Here is a 21326-nt window from a genome sequence, read left to right on the forward strand (position 1 = left end):
GTCTTGACCTTCTTGACCTGCAGGGGGACTCGCTTGTGAACCAGGATCATCGTGCCCCTGGCTCCCGTTGTGAATCCAGCCTGGTAGGCGTGGGAGTAGTTGGATCTTTTGAAGAAGTGTGTGCTCGTACCAAGCAGATGTGTTTCGTTTAAAAGGGCTATATCGGGCGAGTGACGATTAAGGTACTGGAGCACTAGTCTTCGCTTTATGCTGGAGCCGAGGCCGTTGACGTTCCAGGAGAGCACAGTTATCTTGTTGGAGTCCATTCTATCTGCGTGGGGCGCATATCTGGACATCGAGGATCAATGGTAGTCTTGTGCACTCGAGAGATGTATGGCGTTGTGTTTTGGGGGAGACGTCCGGGGGTCGTCTCGGGTTGGTATATCTGCTGCCCGGATGATGATTATGTCTGTGATCTTGCCCACAGATTGTGTTTGATTCCTTTGCCAGTGCTACGATATGACTCGCCTTCTTGTTTCTTGATTCGGTTTCTTTACAGTCCTTGAATTCCCCCCCACCCTGTACTTCCCCCCCAACTGGGAGCACCTGTCGCCCAAACATTGAACTTATAACTTTATAAACTTCTTCGGGATAACCCGGCTGTGATAACGCACGCTCAGCCTTAGGGGGCGGCGGCCGCTAGGTGCTCATTTCCATTCTACCAATCTGCAGTTTGGTCCCTTCAGTACCGGGTATTCATCCTTTTCCCGTAGGAGTTCTTTACGCGTCGTCTTCCGCATCGGACGGGGGGTGAGGGGGCGAGGGTCTCTCAGGTCGGGGTCGCTGCGCGGGTGGGCCCGGTAGCACGCGTCTCCCACTGGGGTCCGTGAGGACATGAGTTTCAAGCCAGTCCCATGCATCTTTGGGGTTGTAAAATAAGTGAGTAGCGCCCTCATACTGGACTTTTAGCAATGCCGGGAAGAAGAGGGCATATTTGATGGATAGTGACTGGAGCTTCCTCTTGACGGAGTCAAAGGACTGGCAGGCTTTTTGGACTTCTTTCGTGTAGTCAGGATAGAGGCCGACCTTGTAGCCGTTGTACGTGATCGGGCCCATGGCCCTTGCCATTTGTAGGATCGCATCACGGTCGCGATAATTCAGTAGGCGTGCAATCATTGTTCTGGGCGAGGCACCCGGTGTTGGTCGGTCGGTGGGGACTCTGTGTGCCCTTTCCACCGAAAAGAATTTGGATAGCTTCTTCGGGGCAAAGATATGAGTGAGCCAATCTTCTAGGAAGAGTTCTGCGCTGGGGCCTTCCTCTTTCTCTGGTATACCGAGGATCCTGAGATTATTGCGTCGCGCCCTCCCCTCACTGTCTTCGGCGCGGTTTTCCAGTTGGGTCACTTTTTGGGTAATCGCGGTGAGCTGTTGTTCCATGCGATGGACCGCATCTTCAGTGTTAGACACCCTCTGTTCCGCTTCCCCCACCCTGGTCGACAAGTTGCGGAGGTCCTGGCGTATAAGGGACACCTCAGAGGATAGGCCACCTATTTTTAGTTCCAAGGACGTCCTCGAGTCCCCAATCGCTTTCATAAGATCTGACAAAGAGATAGAAGGGTCTCTGAGTTCTCCAGGGTTACTCTCTTCTTCTGGGGGTTGAGGTTCGTGCGGGGGCGGGGCCCCCACGGTGAAGAGATCCATCTTGCTCTGTAGTGTTTGCCTCTTGGTTTTCTCCTTTCCCATGCTTCGGTCGGGCTCTATGTCGTTGGGATCTGGCTGCCCTCCCTCGGGGCAGACGGGTGTGTATAGGCCGTGCAAGGTGCGCACTGCGAGCCGCCGCCAAAGTTGCTTTTGGTATGGCCGCAGTGTCGTCGCTCAGCCTCGCTTAGTGGCTTGGTGTATAGTAGGGATGACGTGGGGAGGACTGTGCCCCTTTTCTACCGCCGTTATGGGCCTGCCACGCCTGTTTCCACTACATAGGGTGGCCCTCTGTGAGTACTGCGTTTCGGGCGATGGTTTAAGCCACTCGGGGCGGTCCCAAGAGAGGGGCAGGGCAGTTCCGCCGTTTACGCCAGGTCTTAAGGTCCACCATGGACCGGGGGGGGGTTCCCCACCCTCTCAGTGTGGCTGCGTTTGTGGCTCGTGGGTCTATGGTGCAGCTGTGCTCTGTGTCCTCTTGCAGCAGGCTGGTTGCCAAAAGGAGGTTGCGGGGGGGGGGAGCAAAGCAAACATCCACCCCCCACACCCGAGTACCTTGCCGCGGGTGCCTCTGGTTGCAGCTTGTCCTCCTTCAACGGGGGAGCGCAGCTTTGGGCTCGTGCTGCCGCTCGACCCCGGGTATTGTAGTCCTGCCGATGAGGGGGCCCCGCTGGGAAGGCTGGCGATGCAGAGTCACAAGTGGATCGGGGGGTGTGCGGGCAGTCGGCGTCTCGCCCGGAGAGCGCCGCGGGACCTTGATCCAAGCGTCGGCCTCGCCTGGGAGCCGCAGCAAACTCAGCGTCTCCGGGGGGGAGGGGCGATCCTCTACTCCCGCCCGCGCCGCGATGGCTGCGATTTAACCGCCGGCGGTCCGCGGGCTGGTTCTGGCGTCTCCCGCTCCGGTTTTCCCTCGGAGTGCAGCGACAGCAGCTCCAGTGGGTCCGCCACCGTTGGCGGGCGGTTGAGGCGAGATTGGTTCTCGTGGAGTGGAGAAAAATCAGGATAATAGTAGCGGCCGCCGGGAGCCGTTGAGTTTAGTCCCGCATGCGTCGCGCGGGCATGCGCAGTCCGCCCAAGACTATGTTAAGGTCCCATACAGGGTGCGGTCTGCTGACGGGCGGGTAGAGCCTCGCGTGACCAGTCAGATGTTTCTTGACAATAGGGTTGGAGGAGGAAAAAATGCCTTCCTCCGATTTCCTGTTAGTCCAAATGGCTGCAAGCTATGTGCAGCAGGTGTACACCTGTATGCCAGAATGAGCGAGGTGCGCTGAAAAGGAGAGCATGTGGTCCAAATTGCAGGCCAAGAGATCAATTCCCTTGGAGTCAGCCCAGTGGAAAAATCTGCTCCAATCGCCCCTGCACTGGGCCCCGTTGGCTTCAGTCCTGGCGCCCTGTATGATCTCCAGATTGGCCTGTTAGAGGCTAAGGTGCCGAAGCGTTACCTGCTCAGGTACCAAGCTGTGAGGGCTAGTTTCCCAGGCACAGGGTGGATGATTCTGCCCCTCTGCCAGCTGCGCCAGAAGATGTGCTGGGCCCGTCGGAAGGTGTATAGGGGGAACCTCCGAGAGGCTGAGGAGCTCCGAAAACCATGGCCTGGCTGGCCACCATGGAGCTATCAAAATGATGAGGATTCGGTGGGACTCCTTGATCTTGCAATTATCCTGTGGATCAGAGGAGTGGGCGGAAAGGCGTAGGCTTTCATGCCGGTCCGCTGGAGGTGAAATGTGTCGCCCAGAGAGCCGGGGCCCTGACCCTGCCAGAGTGCAAACTGGGGACACTTCTTGTTGTGCCAGGATGCAAAGAGATCAACTTGGGGTGACCCCACCTGTTGAAGATCTCCTGAATAACAAGGTTGTTTAGCTGCCACTCGTAATTGTCTGCTCCCAGCCAGCTGAGCCTTTCCGACTCCTTGTTGGATTCCCCCGGGAGGTGGACTGCCGAGAGGTAAATGTCGTTTTCCAGGGCCCATTCCCACATGCTGATCGCCAGTCTGCACAGAGGAGGGTATCTGCTGCCTCCCTGCTTGTTGATGTAGTACATGCTGGTCGAGTTGTCTTTCTGGATGAGGACAACCTTGCCCCTGAGAAGTGGTAGGAATGCTTTGAGTGCCAGCCAGATGGCGTTCAGCTCCAACCAATTGATGTGGTATTCCTGCTCCTGTCAAATCCAGGTACCGTGGACCGATAGATCGTCCAGGGTGGCTCCCCAGCCCTCGAGCAAGGAGTCTATGGTGATGGTGGCCTGCAGAGAGGGCGGCCGAAAGGGCTTGCCCATCCGTAGGTTGCAGTCCATGGGCCCCCAGGTTAGGTCCGGGTGGAGAGATGGAGGAACGTTGATGATCTCGGATTGCGAGCCCCGCTCCTGATTCCACGAGGCTGCGAAGTGCAGATGAATCATTTTCATCCTTAGTCTTGTGTGCGGCACGGCTAACGGGACCACCGCCAGTAGACCCAGGAGATGTTGGTACCACCATGCCGAGGTCACTTCTCTGCTGAGGAAGTGGGCGGTGGCCCTCTTGGCGGCCGAGATGTTGTCCTCCGACAGGAAGACCCTCTCGGAGGACGTGTCCCAAATGAGTCCCAGGAATGTCAGAGTCTGCGTAGGCTGCAGCTGTGACTTCTTGAGGTTGAGCGAGAAGCCCAGACCGTGCAGTATGTTCAAAACGGCATGGGAAGAGTGGCGAACCGCTTCCGGAGATGTAGCCACGACGAGCCAATCATCGAGGTATGGGTATATATGGAGGCCCTGCGCTCTAAGGAGGGCCACCACTGCGTTCATAAGTCTGGTAAAGACCCTGGGGGCCGAGTTGAGGCCAAATGGAAGGACTTTGTATTGAAAATGGTAGTCCATGATCCTGAACCGTAGGAAAGAACGATGGGGCTGCCAAATCGGGACGTGTAGGTACGCGTCCTTCAGGTCCAGGGAGCACATCCAGTCTCCCTTGTCCAATGTCTCCGCTATAAAAGCTGGCGTAACTATCTTGAACCTTTACTGGGGTAGGCAGAGGTTGAGGATGGAACGGTCCAGTACAACCCTCGGGCCCGCCTGGTGGTTCTTCTGAATGGTGAAAATCCTGGAGTAAAAGCCAAAGCCATGCTGGGAGGCTGGAACTTTCTCCACTGCCTGGCTCTCTACGAGCGAGCGGATCTCCGCCAAAAGAGTTGCTGTCCCAACCTGTGGGAGCAGAGGGGAGGAGGGAGGAGAGGCTGGGATAGGAAGACGGTACCCCTTGGATACTACTGAGAGGATCCAGGGGTCAGCGAAATTCTGGTGCCAGAATTGTGCATGGAGAGCTGCCCCCTCCCGAGAGAACGTGGACAGAGACTTTGCCGTTTGTGAGCTGCTCTTTTTGTCCAGCTCTTCGTCCGTAGAGGAGTGGAAGAGGTCCCTACGCTCAAACAGTAGATCTAGGATGCGCTCCTGGACGTCCGGGTTGAATTTCGTTGCCCGGAGCCAGGCTGTTCTCCTCGTGTCCGTGGCAATACAGATGGCACGGCCTGAGGTGTCAATATGGGCCACTGTGGATTCCATGAGGTCATGCACCACCAGCTTGGCCTCGGCTAGCCCCACCTTAAAGAGTGATTGGCTCTGGGTGGGGAGTTCCGGGAGGAAGTCCGCAATTTCCCACCATGATTTTTGGTTGGCGGCAGCCAACATGGCCTCTGCGTTGGCCTGACGAAGATGTAAGGACGTGTTGGAATAGAGCTTCTTGCCATACGCCTCCAAGATCTTCTCCTCCTTGCCGAGCAGAGCCGCAGGAGGAGGAGGAGGCTGAGGACGACTGAGGCTTGGAGTATAGTGATGCTTCAGCTATCACCGAGGCGTGTGGCTGAGGATGGGCCGAGAGCAAGAGAGAATCCCCCCCCCCAATCTGCCTGTACTTGGCGTCCAGGCGTCGATTGACCAGCTGGGCCGATTGGGGCTTGAGCCAACCCTTCTTGGCCAGGGAGACTACATCGGTTTGCATTGGAATCCCCGTGTTGGAAAAGGGGTGTCGCGTGAGGACTTCTGCCAGAACCCCCTCTGCCGGCTGTTCGACCTCGGGTTGGGGGAGGCCCAGGTACTCCGCCAGGACAGCAAGACGTTAACCCTGGCTGAGAATGGCGTGTCCATGTCCTCCTCCTCGTCCGTATTCTGCTGTCTGCAGGATCCTGTGGAGGAGGAGTAGATGGCGCCGGAGGCTGGATTACAGGGACCGCAGCCGGAGGCTGAGGCGGAGGTTGCGGTGTTGGCTGTGGAGGCGTCTGTGGTGCCGTTAGCATGGCGGGGAGGACTTCCCTGACGGCATCTTTGATGATAACCCCCATCTGAGGAGAGCTCATGAGGCCGAGGAATTTCTCGAAAAGCACCTCCTCACTCGCCAAAGAGGTGGCATGGGGCTTAGCGGGGGGCTGCTGGAACTGCTGCATACCCAGCCCATATGGACGCAAAGTAATGCTGCCCTGCGCAAATGAAGGGTAGATTGTAGGCCACGTACCTGGTTGAGGCCAGTCCCACCTTGACACTCGTTCTTCGCTGAATTCCTGCAATGGCGTTGGACGGGTGCCTCTTTCTGGCGCGGCAGCCATTTTGTCGAGCTGCCCGACACGTGCCTACAATGTGTGGCTCAGCCCGCTGTGCCCGGCCTTGTCCAAGACTCTTGCATGTGGATCACAAGGCCTACCCTGCTCCTCGGGCCTCGTCCCGGTCGGTGTGACACCCTTGACCCGGGGGCTGGTAGAGCTGCGTTTAGGCGTCCCGTTGGATGTATTGCCGATAATAGGGCATAGCCCCTCAGACGTATTGCTGGTGTTAGGGTGTAGCTCCTCGGCCATGGTGCCGGTAAAAGAACGGATCCCCTCGGGTGTAGACCCGGTACAAGAACCTTCCGGTCCCTCGACACTGCGCCCGGGAGGATCCGAGGCTCCCTCGACCCAAAGGCCGGTAACTGCAGCCGCCTCAGTGCACGTGCCGGTAGAAGGACCTGGCCGGTTCCTCCTGCGTGGGAGAGTGCCTGGGAAGGAGTCTCCCGTGCGGGGTGCGCTGGAAAATATTGGCCCTACCTTGCGCCTGGTTCTATGCTTCACGACGTTCTTGAGATCCTCTGGAGGCGACCTCTGGAAGAGCTCCCTCCACCTGGCTAGTCTGTTCTTCAGCGCCTTCAATGACAGCAAGTCACATGCCGAACATGATTGCCAACTGTGGTGTGGGCCAAGGCAACGTAGGCAGAGGGCGTGGGGGTCTGAAGTTGGGAAGAGCCCGTTGCAGGATGGACACCTGCTGATCCCTGTAGAAGTCGACATGCGCCGGGGAGGAGCGTGACGCCTGAGGACCGAGTACCTGAATGATAGGTAAGACAAAAAAAGACAAAGAGAAGAAGTATCTGCATGTGGAATTACATGGCCGAAGCCAAACCCAAGAGCGCTGGTGAATTCAGCCTGTTCCCGTTGACGCAGAAAAGGGGAATGGGGTGTGGACTCGGAGGGCGGAGTCAAGGCAACGCATGCTCTCTGGGCCGCAAACCTGCGCGCCTCTAAATTTAAAGGGGAAGAAGGTTTTTTTTGGTGAATAAGGTTCTCTCTCTCTTCCCTTGGAAGGGACGCCATACAGTATGGAGGAAAGGGGAAGGGGCGTAAGAGTATAATGGCTGATTTCCACAAAGGTGGATATATGCCCGTATGCATACACGCACTAAAGACCTTTGTCAAAAGGGGACCCCAAAGTTCCAAATGATCCTGGAATAGGTCTGAGGGAATCGCATCAGGGCCTGGTGCTCGGTTGTGAGCCTGTAGCGTAATGGGCCGAGACACTTCCTTGAGCCTAAACTGTAATGGAGAGTCACTTCTCCCACAACAATCAACCTGGGGTGCACCACTGAACAATTTACCGAAGTACTCCACCCATGCCACATCTTCCACATGCATGCCACCAGGCCTCTGACCATTTGACCTAGCTGGCCCCCTTTCACAAACTCCCAGAATGCTTTCTGGTCATTCCGCCTCGAGGCTTCCAGAAAGCTCTCCTATAGTTGCCCTTCTATTTTGTTCTTCCTTCTCTTAATTTCCCCGATAGTACACTCTAACCTGGGCAATCTTCTTTCTTGTGCACATTGGGGATTTCAGGGCCCTTAGAAGTTATTGCATGGCATCTTTAAATGTCTGATCATACCACCCCCTCTTTTGGGTTAATTCTCCTCCCTTGTGAAATTGACCAAAAAATCCTTAGCCAAAGCCCCCTGTACCTTCGCAAATTGTTCTACTACATGCGCAGGGTTTGCAGTACTAACCAAGATGTCAAAATTAAGGGGTTGATTTTCTGACAAAATATGCAAATGTAGGTTTGCGTCATGTATTTTATCCCATTTAATTCTCCTAGACGTAACAGATTGGGTTAATCGGGCACACAGGGGTGATTTGATAACTGTACCACACCCTTCCATTTTAGGCAGATTGGGTGATGGTCTTATAACTTCCATCAACACTTCCAAATCGACAACTCTATCCCACAATTCTACAGAGATGCAAAAGTAGTCAATTGTCGATGAACCCAGATGTTTGTTAAAAGTAAGGTTACCCGGTATATCGGGCGCTAGGCATCCGTTCACAGTGCGTAATCACCATTCCAAGAGCCAGGAACACATTTGGAGACCCTTGGCACACACCCACTCATCCTCTGCAGGGGGATGTTATGTGTCCAATCCTCCAATGGGTCTGAAAGACCCCCTGGGGGACCTGCACCCATTTTGAGATTAAACTCTCCTCCCCAAATACAGTGCTCCTTAGACTTCCTCCTGTTAAGGAGTAGCTCATCCACAAATTGCTTAACTCTTAAATCTGTCAGCCTCAGCCTTATGTGGGCTATTATACAGGATCAGAATGATTATCACATCCCCCTAAAGTGGTGAAATAAAAATTGCTTGTATGTAGTCCATATTAGTATCCATTAGCCTGACCCTACAGGATAACGAGGCCTTATTCAAGATAGCCAGACTCCCGTAGCATCTTCGTAGTGCGTTTTTTCCCGCTGGAATCCCATATGATGAGAAACCATCTAACAACGGGGTCTCCAAGGCCCAGGTCTCTTGGATGAGGACAACGTTGTGCGTCTTCAAGAAATCCACCATGGATTCCTCCCCAAATTTCCCCCTGGTCCCTGATATGTTCCAGGATATCAGACTGGTCACGCAGGGTACTGGTATGATTAACACTTGGTCCCCCCCCCATCTCCGGACTCAGTCTCCCCCACCCCCTTAGACCCCTCTAGGACATCTGGGCTAAACCGCTTAGCCGTGCGTCAATCCAATTCTTCACACAAGGTTAAAGCCCTGTATCGGTTGGCTAGCTCGACCCCATTAGAGGTAACCACTCTGCCCCTCTGCGTGTTCAGCCTTGCCAAGTTGGGACTGGACCACCCCCCTAACAACTCTCTCTGGCCAAGTGGATAACTCCCTAGTCCCCATGCGGGGGCTTCATTTAGTTGCTCCTTACTCATGGCCATATTACCCGGGGTATTCCCTAGATCAACCTCATCCTTGGACAGGAATAAAAGTAGTCCAGGGAGACCAATTTGCTCACAAAACTGTAGCCGTTAGGCTTTAGTACTCTGGAGAGATTAGAGTTGATCAAATAGGTGACCATGGTAGGATCAGAAAAGGAAACTATTATACAGTCCCCATCGATGCATTTCGGTTTAGGCCCCACCCATCCAACCCTTCTTGCCATTAAAATTAGGATTGGATCAATGCTTGGTCCCATCGAATTGGTGTTAATCCAGTGGGTTGCTTTATTCATGAGAGAGATGGAAGATTCATACCCACCCTTTTTGATCCCCGTAACACCTGTGATGACCCCCACAAAGGGGACTGCTGCTGGTAGTAGATTCAAGATATGTTTATCCTGTACTCCTAGACCCACATCATCCCCAATACCCCTGTCAAATAGCCAGAACCTGAGGCGGGCCTCCTAGACCCCATGTTATTACAATTAAAAGTAACTGCAAGAAACGGAGGGGTTATTCCCTTATCCTTAGCCAGTATCTTCCGTCCACCACCCGAAATGTTCAGGCCAGGGCCCTCTCCTTTCACCTCCCCTCCCGATATTGTCAAGTCATGTTTTACTGACCCTGCCCCTACTCTTACTATCCCCAGTTCTACCACTTTTTTAGGTAGATGTCTAATTGAGTCATCAATGATGTGTAAAGGCCTGCAATGACTCCAGAACCGCCTGGAGGGGCTTAAACTTTGCATCTAAAAGAGATTCCACCGATGGCTTATCCTCGAATCCCCCCTCCCAAATGAGGAGTTCAAGTCCTGGCTAGCTGCCATCTCCATACTCCCAGCCCCAGGGCTGCTTCCCAATGAATCGAGGGCTATCTCCTCCCTCCCTACCACTATAGATCCAATCCTTTCCCCCTCTGCTCCCCTTCTACTTCTACATTTTTATCTGCGTCCGTGACAGGGAGTATAGAAATTATAAATTACGACCTTCATGTAGACGCCACTCGTGTTCCTCTAGTAGGTGATCTCTGCTCAATGAGCCTGCTAGAGAGCTGAGTTCCCCTGGAACATGTGACGACAGGAACATCTTCCGATTGAGTGCCCATTTCCAAATTCGCTGTGCAAGTTTGGACAGATTTGCAGAACATGTATCCCCCTGTTTGTTGATCGTCCCACAGACAACTTGCCCGAGACCACTGTTTCGCCAACCACTCCTGCAAGGGTCGCATGCTCAGGCGCGCGTGAGGAATCAGGTAAATGCAAGATGCCATCATGCCTATTAAATGTATAGCTTTGCGCACTCTTATCTGACGGCCAGCCTGATAATGTGGTATTTGCAGTAACACATTTTGTACTTTTTCCTCTGATGGAAAGACCAACCCCTCTTGTGTATTTAAGACAGCTCCTAGGAACTGTTTTGAAGTGCTTGGCACCAGGCCATCACCCCTCTTGTTTTGCATGTCAGATTATCCAGAGGTATGTCTATAGGGACCTCTTGAGGAACCAATGGTGCTGGCACTGATGGAGGGCTAGTGCACCTTGTCGGGGTCGATGGCCGGTCCTGTTCCAATAGGGGGGTCTCTTCACCCATTGGGTTGTCCCCTCCCTGGTCCGAGCAGCAGCCTTCCTGCAAGGACTCTTCGTCCGAACTTGTGTAGATCGCCATGACAGCATCCCTTGCTACCTCCATTAGACCAACCATAGTCCTGGGAAGATATCTGTCAGTAGCAACAGTCCCTTTTGAGCTTCCTGCCTCCTTTGTGAAAGAATAAATGACTTGGACCTTCACAGACTGAGTAGTGGTTGCCAAGGTGGTTATAGTCGTGGCCGAATAGGTAGTGGTCGTGGGACGGGGAGGCAGTGTAATCCTTGATGATTTCGCCATTGACGTTGTTGTGGTCATCAACGAGATAGTCGATGAAGCTAAAGAAACGGTTGCCGACGAAGGTCTCTGCTTATGAGACGCTGGCGAGATCTTGAGCGTAGGCGTCGACAACGATCTTGGAGCACTCTCCTTGCAAGTGTCTTTTCTTGGTCTATCCTTCGATGAAGGGGCGCGTTTGGAAGAGAGGGTTGGTCTCTCTGATGACACCACCCACCGGCAGGATTACCGTGGACTGGGAAGGCAAAGGGGAGCAGGCGTGCTCTGAACTGGGACTGGGACCTGCAGCAAAGGCGGTCTGTGTCGAATCAGTGTAACGCTAACCTGATATCCCCGGGGGTGTCTGGAAGGCTCTGAGATCTGGAACCCTCGATACGTAGTTGCCCAGCACGGAATTACAAATATGCACACAAGGGAGGATTTGTGATAACTGTCTCTAATGGGTAAATCTCCCACCTCCCTCTGACCGAGCCCTCTCCCACTGAGTCTTTCTCACCTTAATTGTTTGTAGGGTGGGCTATCCGTCCTGCGTCTGGTGCAGGGGCGCTTGGCGTTTGTTGGCTATCTGCCCGAGTTGCTTCACTGGTGCAGTGCGCCTTTCTCCGGGTCCAGGCCTGCTGTAACCCCAACTCTGCTGGTAGGCAGGTAGGTTTGTTAATTGTATGTCTTAGTTCTGTTTTAAGGTGGAAAATCCCTTAATGTCTTTATCGTCTTCTTTTCAGGTGCGAAGGTTTGATGCTGTCGTGCTGGGTGAGGAGGCATGTTTTAAGGTAAGGGAAAGCACGAAGCGCAGCATTCTTTATTGTCTTTTTGAAGCTAACCTGTGTTCTCTTCTTCTCCTCACAGACTGCTGCGGTGCTACAAGTGGATGAGAGCACGAGGAAAACTGACCCCAGGGATCCGTTAAGGTAAGTTAAGCGCTATGCGGGTGTTAAATATTGAAAGCGCACCTGAATATTTCTCTTTTTCTCTTGCAGGGTGTTGCCTTGGAGTTTCGGATGGAAGCGCTGCGTAGCGCGATGGAATTCAGGTAAGAATGATGGAATTTTATGTTTTGGAAGCACGCGCGTCTAATAACGTTTTTTCCCTTTCTTGTTTTGCAGCTTGCAATGTTTGAACGGGAGCTGTGGCAGCGGGATGCTGGAATTCATCAAGCTAGTACTCACAGGTGATGTTTCTTCTTCTCTCGGTTTCCACAGGTTGCGGCCCGGTTGAGATGCTGAGCGTAGGATGGTGTGTTCTCAAGTAAGACAAGTAAAAGATGCTGAAGACCAGGAGCTGGACACAGTGAGCTGCTAGTTGCAGTCTGGGTGTGGTTTATATAGCCCATGCAAAGTAGTACCAGGTAAAGTAGTTCCTGGCCCAGCCACACCCAAAACACTAGACCGCATGGCTTGGTTCATAAGAACTGAGCTATGCGATTGCTTCCATGTTGGATTTAAAGACGCATGTACATAAATGAAAGCAAGCCTGATAAGTCTCTCCTTGCCGCATATGAGCCTGGTGCCAAAGGCGCCAGGACTGGCTCCAGGAGCCTTTTTGCAGAAGTTTTAAGGCCCTTAGGGTTCTGTTGGGAGTCTGCTTGTGGCGCAGCTTGTGACCTCTAACAGTGGTCATGACAATCAGCAGCGTGGCGCTTAGCCTTTCTGTGGACATCTTGTGAAGTAACATCCTTGGCAGATCTCGACCTCTTCCCAGAGGGAGGACGCTCCAAAGGTCTTCCGGACCTGGTTGGGGCTTGTGGGTGCCCCACGGTGGCACCTGAAGCTTTTTCTTCCTTCAGCCATGCCACCAACCTGCGATAACTGTTCCGCTTTGTCTTGCCGGGGAAACCTCAGCAGATCTTGCATCTGTCCTCGTCGATGTTTCTCAGGCGCAGAGCTTGAAAAGACTCCTCTTGCCTTATTCCGACATGGGCGATGCGCGAAGAAGGCCTCACTAGGACTTCTGAACTGGAAAAACAAAGATTCCACGGTAAAGCGGTTGATCTTAACTGGCAACGGGTCCTTGCTGCCCGCACTGACCAGCGGTCAGCGAACGAGAAATGTTTGGACAAAAATAGGAAAACAAATAGGTCAAAGAGCAACTCAAGAGGACTTCCAGCACTGAAGTGTGCAGTAAAAATCTGAAGATGGCCACCAGGGCTGTGGCTTAGGGAGACGGTCATCATTGGATGGGTGTAGTATGACGCAGACTTCAGTGATTGGTTAATGGCAGAAAGGCAGTTTTCAAGCTTTTAAAGCAAGACCGCTTTTTTTTAATGAGGATTCCTGCCCTGATGACGGGGAATATTCATGAGCATGTGAATCCATGCCAGACCCCGTGCTGGAGAATATACAGGATAAACTGCAGCATACTAGGGGGTATAATTTACTGCAGTGTCGCGTGACCATAACCCACATAGGCATTGCCCTGCGGCCTCATAAATGCAATTTAACCCATGTTAAAGGATATTTGTACAGCGCACTATCACCAAAGGAGTGGTCCCCTGGCGGCTCTGAAAAAGGGGAGGGGGTGAGTTAGTGGGAATAAGCTGGAAAAGTGAAAGAGAGCAGTGATGTGCTGTTGGCGGTCTCAGCCCGGTGGGTCTGTTGGCTGGGCCTGGGGTGTTTTACGGTCGGGAGTCATAGTGTACTGTTGATCGAGTCTATGTGTGTTTTGTTTGTTGTAGTGTAGTGAAGTTTGTGCGGATTGTTGTGCTATAGGCTTGTGGTTGTGTTTGGTTAGAGTTTGAGAGGAGTATGCAGAGGGGTGAGATTGTTAGTGGATTGGTTAATTAGCATTGCTGTCCCAACGTGAGGCACTGAATTTCCCTATTCTCTCCAGGTAGGGTGTGGGAGCATTTCTGTGTCTCTGTCCTGATCTGGGCTGTCCAATACTCACAGTCCCTTTCACACATGGCCTCCACTCCCATTCATAACCTTACCCAATTGCCATTACATTGTTGCAGAAGTAGATTCAGCACAGACAATAACACTTAAAATGTAGTCATCAGTTAGCATCTCAACACGTTAACAGCCTTTTTGGTGCAGGCAATCCAATTCTTATAACTCTATCCCCTACATCCCTAAAATTCTCAAGTGGGCACACACAAGCCTTCCTCCATTATAAGCACATCCGTGCATTTATAAGCCAAATTAGGTGCTTAGTAGGACAACTTCTTTCGTAAATGCATTATACACATGTAATCTCTGAATCAGCTGCCGTCCGGTGTCCAACACAGTTGCATTAAAATGCAAACAAAATCTTAGAATCGGCTGCATTTGTGACTCACCTCACCAAGATGGGAATCTCCCAGGGGCCCCTTTGTTTCTGGATTAGCAATGATGATGCGAACTCCAGGCAGGATCTGAGAAAAGATCAACCATTTTTAATGACAGAAAATACTTTGAATCACCACTTACATGCATTTGCTTCTGTGGAAATGTGTGTGCATGTCCATCTAGCAGCAGTTTCAATTGTAATTTGAATAACATTTACAAACCTGCTGGTTAAATAAAAAATGGATCAAATTAAAGTTACTCACTGTAGTGAAAAGAGTACTCGGAGACCATAGTCCCCTTTCCTCCATCCTCGTGGGCATCCCCCAACATGGGGAAGGTACTGGTACCTTTGGCAGTGAACAATTGAGCTTCCCCTTTAAATTTGGTACAGCGCGCAAGGTGCAGCCCTGAGTGGGGAAACGCCCCCGAAGCCCCGCCACCTCACCTCAGTCCCCTTTTAACACATCAGGTGCTTGAATACCTGGCTATACTGGATATATTAGCCCCTGGCAAAAAGCGGCGGAAGGTGGGGGGGCGTATGGAGGAAAGGGGACTGTGAGTACTCTAGTCACTATAGTGAGTAACTTATTACTCATACGCCCCGTCCCCTTTCCTCCATCCTTGTGTTGTGGATGATTCCTCCAAAAAAGACCATAGGGTGGAGCTGTGACAACCTGCCTCATATCTAGGACGAAGAAAGCAGGTTCTTCAGAACTGCCTGACTGAACTCAGCATTGCGCATGGATCTTGTATCCAGGGAATAGTACTTACAGAAGGCCGATGGAGTGGCTCAAGTAGCCACCATGCTGATGACATCCAAAGAAGAATGTCTCTGAAACGTGACGGCCGTGGCCCTAGCTCTGTCCGCATCAGCAAGAATCCCCTCAGGAACTGGTTTACAAATGGCTGTATACGCCTCCGAGCTGGCCTGGACCATCCAGCAGGTGACAGAAGCTTTGGAAGCCTGGTTGCCAGGGGTCATACCCCCAAACGTGATGAACAATGTCTCAGATTTCCTGAAAGATTTTGTCAAAGAGACATGTAACTTGAGGACCCTCTTGAGGTCCAAGGTATGCAAAGCCTTTTGGCATCCGACTGCAGGTTCGGGAAGAACATCGGCAGGCAGATCTCCTGATTCATATGGAATGGAGTGACCACCTTGTTAGAAAATGTGGATGGCTGCGCAAGATGGCCTTGTCGTTATGAAACGTGGTGAAGGGCCTGCATGATGTCAAAACTTGCTGACCCTGCGAGCTGAAGTGAGCGCCACCAGTAATAGTCTTCAGTGTAACCAGCCTGATGTCCACCAAGGCCATTAGCTGAAAAGGCCATCGCTGGAAAGCCAGAACCACATTAGGGTCTCATACTGGGTGAGGCGTGTCTACTGGAGGAAATAGCCTGGACAACCCCTTAAGGTGGGCCTTGACCACCCGGTTGGCTGCTGAGAAAAGGTGCTCCAGGGAGTTCTTGTAGGCCCCAATGGCCGCCAGATAGGTGCAGCAAGTATCGACCTGTATGAGCGAATGGGCCAAGGGTGCCGAAAACGCCAGCACGTCACCCAGGGAGCAGGTGAGAGAGTCAAGGCCCTTGTCGTGAGCCCAGTGGCAAAACCTTGTCCACTTACTCTTGTACTGAGCCCAAGTAGAAGGCATTCCGGGACTCCCGAATGATGTCCCAGTTATCCTTGGGGAAATGAGCGTGGTGAAGTCTCAGCTGGCCAGGAACCAAGCTGCTAGGGCCAGCCTTGCCAGAGCCGGTCGTTCCATTGCTCCACCCTGCTGTGTCAGGGAGCTCTCTAATGGGGATCGGGAGGTGGACTGGACCCTCGGAGCACAACTGTAGCAGATCGGAAAACCAGACCCTCGACGGCCAGTGAGGGGCAATCAGGATGAGGCTGCAGCCCACCGATGTCCGAAACTTGTGTTGGGTCAGCTGGAACAAGGGTAGAGGAGGAAACGCGTAGCACCTGCGGCCGTGCCAGCAGAGCTGGAACACATCCCCCAGAGACCCCTGTCCCGGGCCCGCCCAAGAGGCGAACCAGGGGAACTTAGAATTCAGAGGAGATGCAAATAAGTTCAGATCCGTAAACCCCCACACCTCTGGAACAGAGGCAAAAAGGAGTTGATGTGCAACTGTCACTCGTAGGTGTTGAATCCCAAGCGGCTGAGCTGGTCCGCGTATGCATTGCTGTCCCCCGGAAGGTGGACAGCTGAAATCCAAATCCCTTTCCGCAAAGGCCCATTCCCAGATCACCACTGCCTCCATGCACAGGAGGGAAGAACGGGTGAATCCTGCTTGTTCAGGTAAAACATTGTGGTGGAGTTGTTGGTTCTGACCAGAACCACTGTGTCCCTATTGAGCGGCAGAAAGGCCTTGAGAGCCAAGCCCACCGCTCTGAGTTTGAGCAGATTGATATGCAGAAGGGACTCCACCCTAGACCATGCACCATGAATGAAGCAGCCCTCCAGGGTAGCCCCCAACCCCAAAAGCAAAGAATCCAACATCACCAGAGTCGGCTCTGGCCGGGTAAAGGGGACTCCCACTGCCACATTGCCATCCCCAAACAATCAGCGAAGATCTAAGAGAAGGAGCGGGGGGATTGTGATCTTGTCTGACTGAGACCCCGTCTTCTGGTCCCAATTGGCCACCAGGTGAAGCTGGAGGCGCCTCATCTTGAGGTGGAAATGCTGAACTGTGAGCATGCACAAAGCCATCAGTCCCAGTAGGTGCTGGAACCACCATACTGAGGTGGACGGGTTGGCCAGAAAGTGCCCCATCGTTTTGCAGAGGGAGAGCAGCCTCTTGGATGTCGTGAACAGACGCTGCACTGCTGTGTCCCAACGCACTCCCAGAAACACCAGCTCCTGGGTGGGTATCAGCTGTGACTTCCACTGGTTGAGGGAAAAGCCCAGCTGGTGAAGAACGTCTGACAGCCGTTGACAGGAGTGCAACCGCCCGCTCGGGAGAGCTGGCCCTGAAAAGCTAGTTGCCCAGATAAGGAAATAAGTGGTGGCCCTCCAGGCAGAGAAAACCAGCCATTGCACACGAGGGGCCGAGTTGAGGCCGAAAGGCAGCACCTTGTACTGGAAGTAGTTGGTAAATCATAATGGTGAACCGCAGACATTTCCGATGCGGCCGTAGATGGGGACATGAATGTATGCATCCTTGAGGTCCAGGGAACACATCCCGTCCCCTGCACACACAGATTCTGCTATGTGCGTGGGAGTAATTATCTTGAAGCGTTCAAGCATTAAAGGCAGGTTGAGAAATGACAGGTCCAGGACTTCCCCTCAGGCCAGCCTGGTTGTTCTTGGGTACCACGAAAATCCATGAGTAGAAGCCAGAGCCCCTGTCTGACTGAGGTACCAGTTCCGCTGCCTGTATATCCAAAAAAGAAAGGGTCTCCCGTAAAAAGACCGGAAAGCCAATCTGGCAAAGAGGAGGAGAGGATGGTAGAGGAAGACTGAAGCCCATCGAGACTATAGACAGGATCCAACGACTCTTGAAATAACGCTTACAGCTGTCCCAGAAGAGAGCCAACTGGCCCCCCACAGGCGAGCTGTGTTCTCCGACCATGACGTCACTGCTTCTTGGCGTCTGAGGCGGGAGCGGAAGCGTAAAAACCAACGCAAAGCCCTCTGCTGCTTCCTCATTTTGTCGCAGGGCGACCTGTCAGGCCTCTGTGCACCGCAGTCCCGAAACCTCTTGAAGCCGGTGAAAGCACAGGGTTTGAAGTCGCCCCTGCCCTGAGATTGCAGGAAGGATTTCGGCCCTGGCTTTGTCAGGATGACCAATGACTTGGCGGTTTGTGTAGAGCTATTCTTTGTCAACTCTTCATCGGTGGATGAATGAAAACGGTCCATGACCTCAGGCCTGTGGGCATGTGGTGCGATATACAAGAATTCCAATAAATAAAGGGCCATGCAACCACGCCTTTCTTCTCATCTCGACCTCCAGACACAGCCTTCTGCTGGCTGTGTCGATGTGGGAGACCGAAGACTCCACGAGGTCCCACGCAACGGCCCGGGCCTCTGCCAGACTGGGCTTGAAGGAGGCTTGCCTCTCCAGGGGAAGGTAAGGTAGAAACTCCCTCAGCTCCCACCACAGCTTCTGGTTAGCCGCGGCTAACAGGGTGCCAGCATTAACCTGTCGCAAATGCAGCCCTGAGATGGCATAGCATTGTTTGCCCAAAGACTCCAGGGCCTTGTCCTCCTTGGATAGACAACTGGAGGTGGCTCCCGAGGACGAAGATTGAGAATAGAGCGAGGCCGCAGCCACCTCAGCCTGGACCTACTGTCCAATTTCTTGTTCATCTGGGCGTTGGCTCTGGGCTTCTCCCAGACCACCTTCTCCACCTGCAGGACATCCGTCTGGAGCGAAATGCCTGAACGGCTCATGGTGCGCTTGCCAAAAACCTCTACTAGCACTCCAGACCCATGGGGGGCCTCCTCAGGCAGGGGGACCCCCAAGAACTCTGTGAGGACTTGTTCAAGACCAGAAGACAATTGTTGAGGGGGAGGCGTTGGTAGTACTTGAGGAGGAGGAGGAGGAGGAGGAGGAGGAGGAGGAGGGGTCTGGATAACCGGCAAGACCAGGACTGGTTGAGGGATATGCATAGACATCGGGAGTGCAGGAGGAACAGGCGGAGGGCCCAGAGGTGGATGCCTAGGAGGCACGACCTGTGGGAACAGCTCCTTGACAATGTCCTTGAGGAGCCCCGTCATCAGGGGGGAAGGCATGAGGAGGAAGCGCTCAAAGAAGTGGTCGTCGTAAGCTGCTGCGTCCCGCGAGGGCCGGCCCTCTGTGGTGATGGACCTCTGCTCCTGATCGAAGCGCATGAGGCATGTAGCCATAAGGCTGTGATGAGTAGATGTATCCCAGAGGAGATCAAACGCCTTTACCATAATGTCTGCCGCAACTTCGAGAGGGAAGGGGACTGGAATCTTCTTGCATGGCCCACTCCACGGTGAGAGCATGGGAAGGCCCTGATCCGTATCCAAGATGGCCGCCCATCTAGAAGGCTCTGCCATGTGCTTATCCGCCATCTTGTGGTTTTGCACCACGCCCTGAGTGGGAAGGCATGAAGGCCTCATGCCACATGCTGGTTCTGCCATGGGAGGAAAAGCCTAGGGCCTAGAACCCAAAACAGCCCTCTGCTTGGGAGTTGGTAGCCTTGATGGCCTCGGGTTTGCCAACGGATTGCGCGTAATAGCCCCCGGGGCCCTCAGTTTGGGAGCCGGTAGCCTAAAAGGCATCAGGCTTCCAAGAACCTGAATCCAAGGTACCCTTGTCCATGAAAACCTCTGGGAAGGAGTCTTCGCGCTGAGGAGCCATGCTAAACAGAGGTCCTATTTTGTCTTGATGTGGGGTCCTGAAGACAAACTCTTTTCATGGAGAAGCGTGGAAGTTCTCCCTCCAGCGTGACAACAGATTCTTCAATTCACTGCGTTCTATACTAAATTTGAAGGGGAAGCTCAATTTTTTGCCGCCAAAGGTTCCGGTACCATCCCATGTTGGGGGACACCCACAAGGATGGAGGAACGGGGATGGGACATAGGAGTATGGAAGATTAAAAAGCGGACTATTTTTATAGACCGGCAATACATACTCCAGACATTATTCATCAAGTCAATCAACCCTTAAGTTTCTACTTCCTTTTTCCCAAAAACACATTATTTCATTAAATATTAATAAGGAAGTATGCTTTTCCATCAATTATGTTACACCAAAGATGAACCTTTTACTTGAGTAACCAATGTAAAATGTGCATTCAAAAAACAAAATAAATCCAGAAAGCATTTTAAAGATTTGTTTTCATAAATAAACTTTTGCGACCATGGAAACAAAACAGATACTCCATTAAAAATTATTCTTATAATCAACAATGCACAAACCAGATGAATATTCTTGTTTCTTTCATTTGAAACGATGTTCATTTAAGATGTTACAAATGTAATAAACATGCTCCTGCTGAGAACCCCCTTGACACCCACCCATCCAGTTCTGCCCCCAGACACACACACACACAACCTACAATTCACAATAATGCCTACCTAGGCTCAGTAGTTACACTAGTGAAGAATAGTCATTAAATTAGAAAACATAAAAGCCGGGTGTCTTTCGATGGTGGACCTTCCAGCAGCTCAGAGCATTTGAGCCGAAGAGAACACAATCAAAATAAAAGTGAGACAAAATACCACCTCGAGGAATGGGCAAGAGGGGAACGAGACAAGGAGAAAGTAATGAAGGGGAGTGGTGGGGCATTACAGGAGAGGAAGTGGTGGGAGAGAAATCTGGAAAGACAGGAGAACATGGGCTGTCTGCTCCCGCCTACACGCACACCCGGTTTAGAAAACAAAAAAAGACCCAATTCAAAAGCAAAGTCGTTTGTTACACTTTCTTTGTTAAGGGATTGCATTAATTTGACAGAATTTGTTCTTTAAAATGGGAAAAGGAATAATTTAGTGGCATGTTATTGTAACATTGTTTGCAGAAAGAGTAGGAATCACTGAAAATGTAGGGGAGAACCAAATGGGAGATTGGAAGCCCCCTCTGTCGCTTTTAAAGGCTTGGAAGTATATATCCTGGGCAAAACCCGTTCACAAGGACCTTGGTTAGCAACATCAGTCATGACAAAAAAAGACAAAATAATTCATGTTTGTTTTATCAAATTGTGCATCATTGTGTAGAAATTAAATAAAGGACAAGAAAATGGCACAAAAAAGACCAATACAAAAAATAAATGTGAATTCAAGAAACAAGGGGGAATGGTTTGAAGAAAAACAATGCACATCTTTATAAACATGTCTTTTTAAATACCTTGTCCAATACACATGCGTAAAGGATTAAGCCATGTGGTATGCCCCATCATAGTCCAGGGGGCCTTTCTTCATCTGACCCTTGCGTCTCTTACATGTATTTTTCGCAACCGCAGCTCATGTTAGCTCTTTCTCAGCAATACCTCATTGGTATTGTGGCAGAATGTTAATTCCTTGACTTGCAGCAATTTCCTTTCATGTTTTGCATGCTTTATTTATGAATGCCACTGTTTGTGCAGTTATGCACATCA

At 52.0% G+C, this 21326-nt stretch overlaps 1 protein-coding gene across 5 annotated transcripts in view; it reads right to left on the reverse strand.

The window, feature by feature from the left end:
- DIP2C (disco interacting protein 2 homolog C) overlaps positions 1–21326 on the reverse strand; it is a 2321522-nt gene that overhangs the window by 43750 nt on the left and 2256446 nt on the right. For all 5 annotated transcript variants that reach the window (XM_069647998.1, XM_069647999.1, XM_069647996.1 and 2 more), the window contains one exon: positions 14269–14343. In XM_069647998.1, the coding sequence (XP_069504099.1) occupies positions 14269–14343 (75 nt within the window). The remainder of the gene's footprint in view (positions 1–14268; positions 14344–21326) is intronic.

The sequence above is a fragment of the Ambystoma mexicanum genome, chromosome 2q (assembly GCF_040938575.1).
Source record: "Ambystoma mexicanum isolate Mex_15411 chromosome 2q, UKY_AmexF1_1, whole genome shotgun sequence".
Lineage (NCBI taxonomy): Eukaryota > Metazoa > Chordata > Amphibia > Caudata > Ambystomatidae > Ambystoma > Ambystoma mexicanum.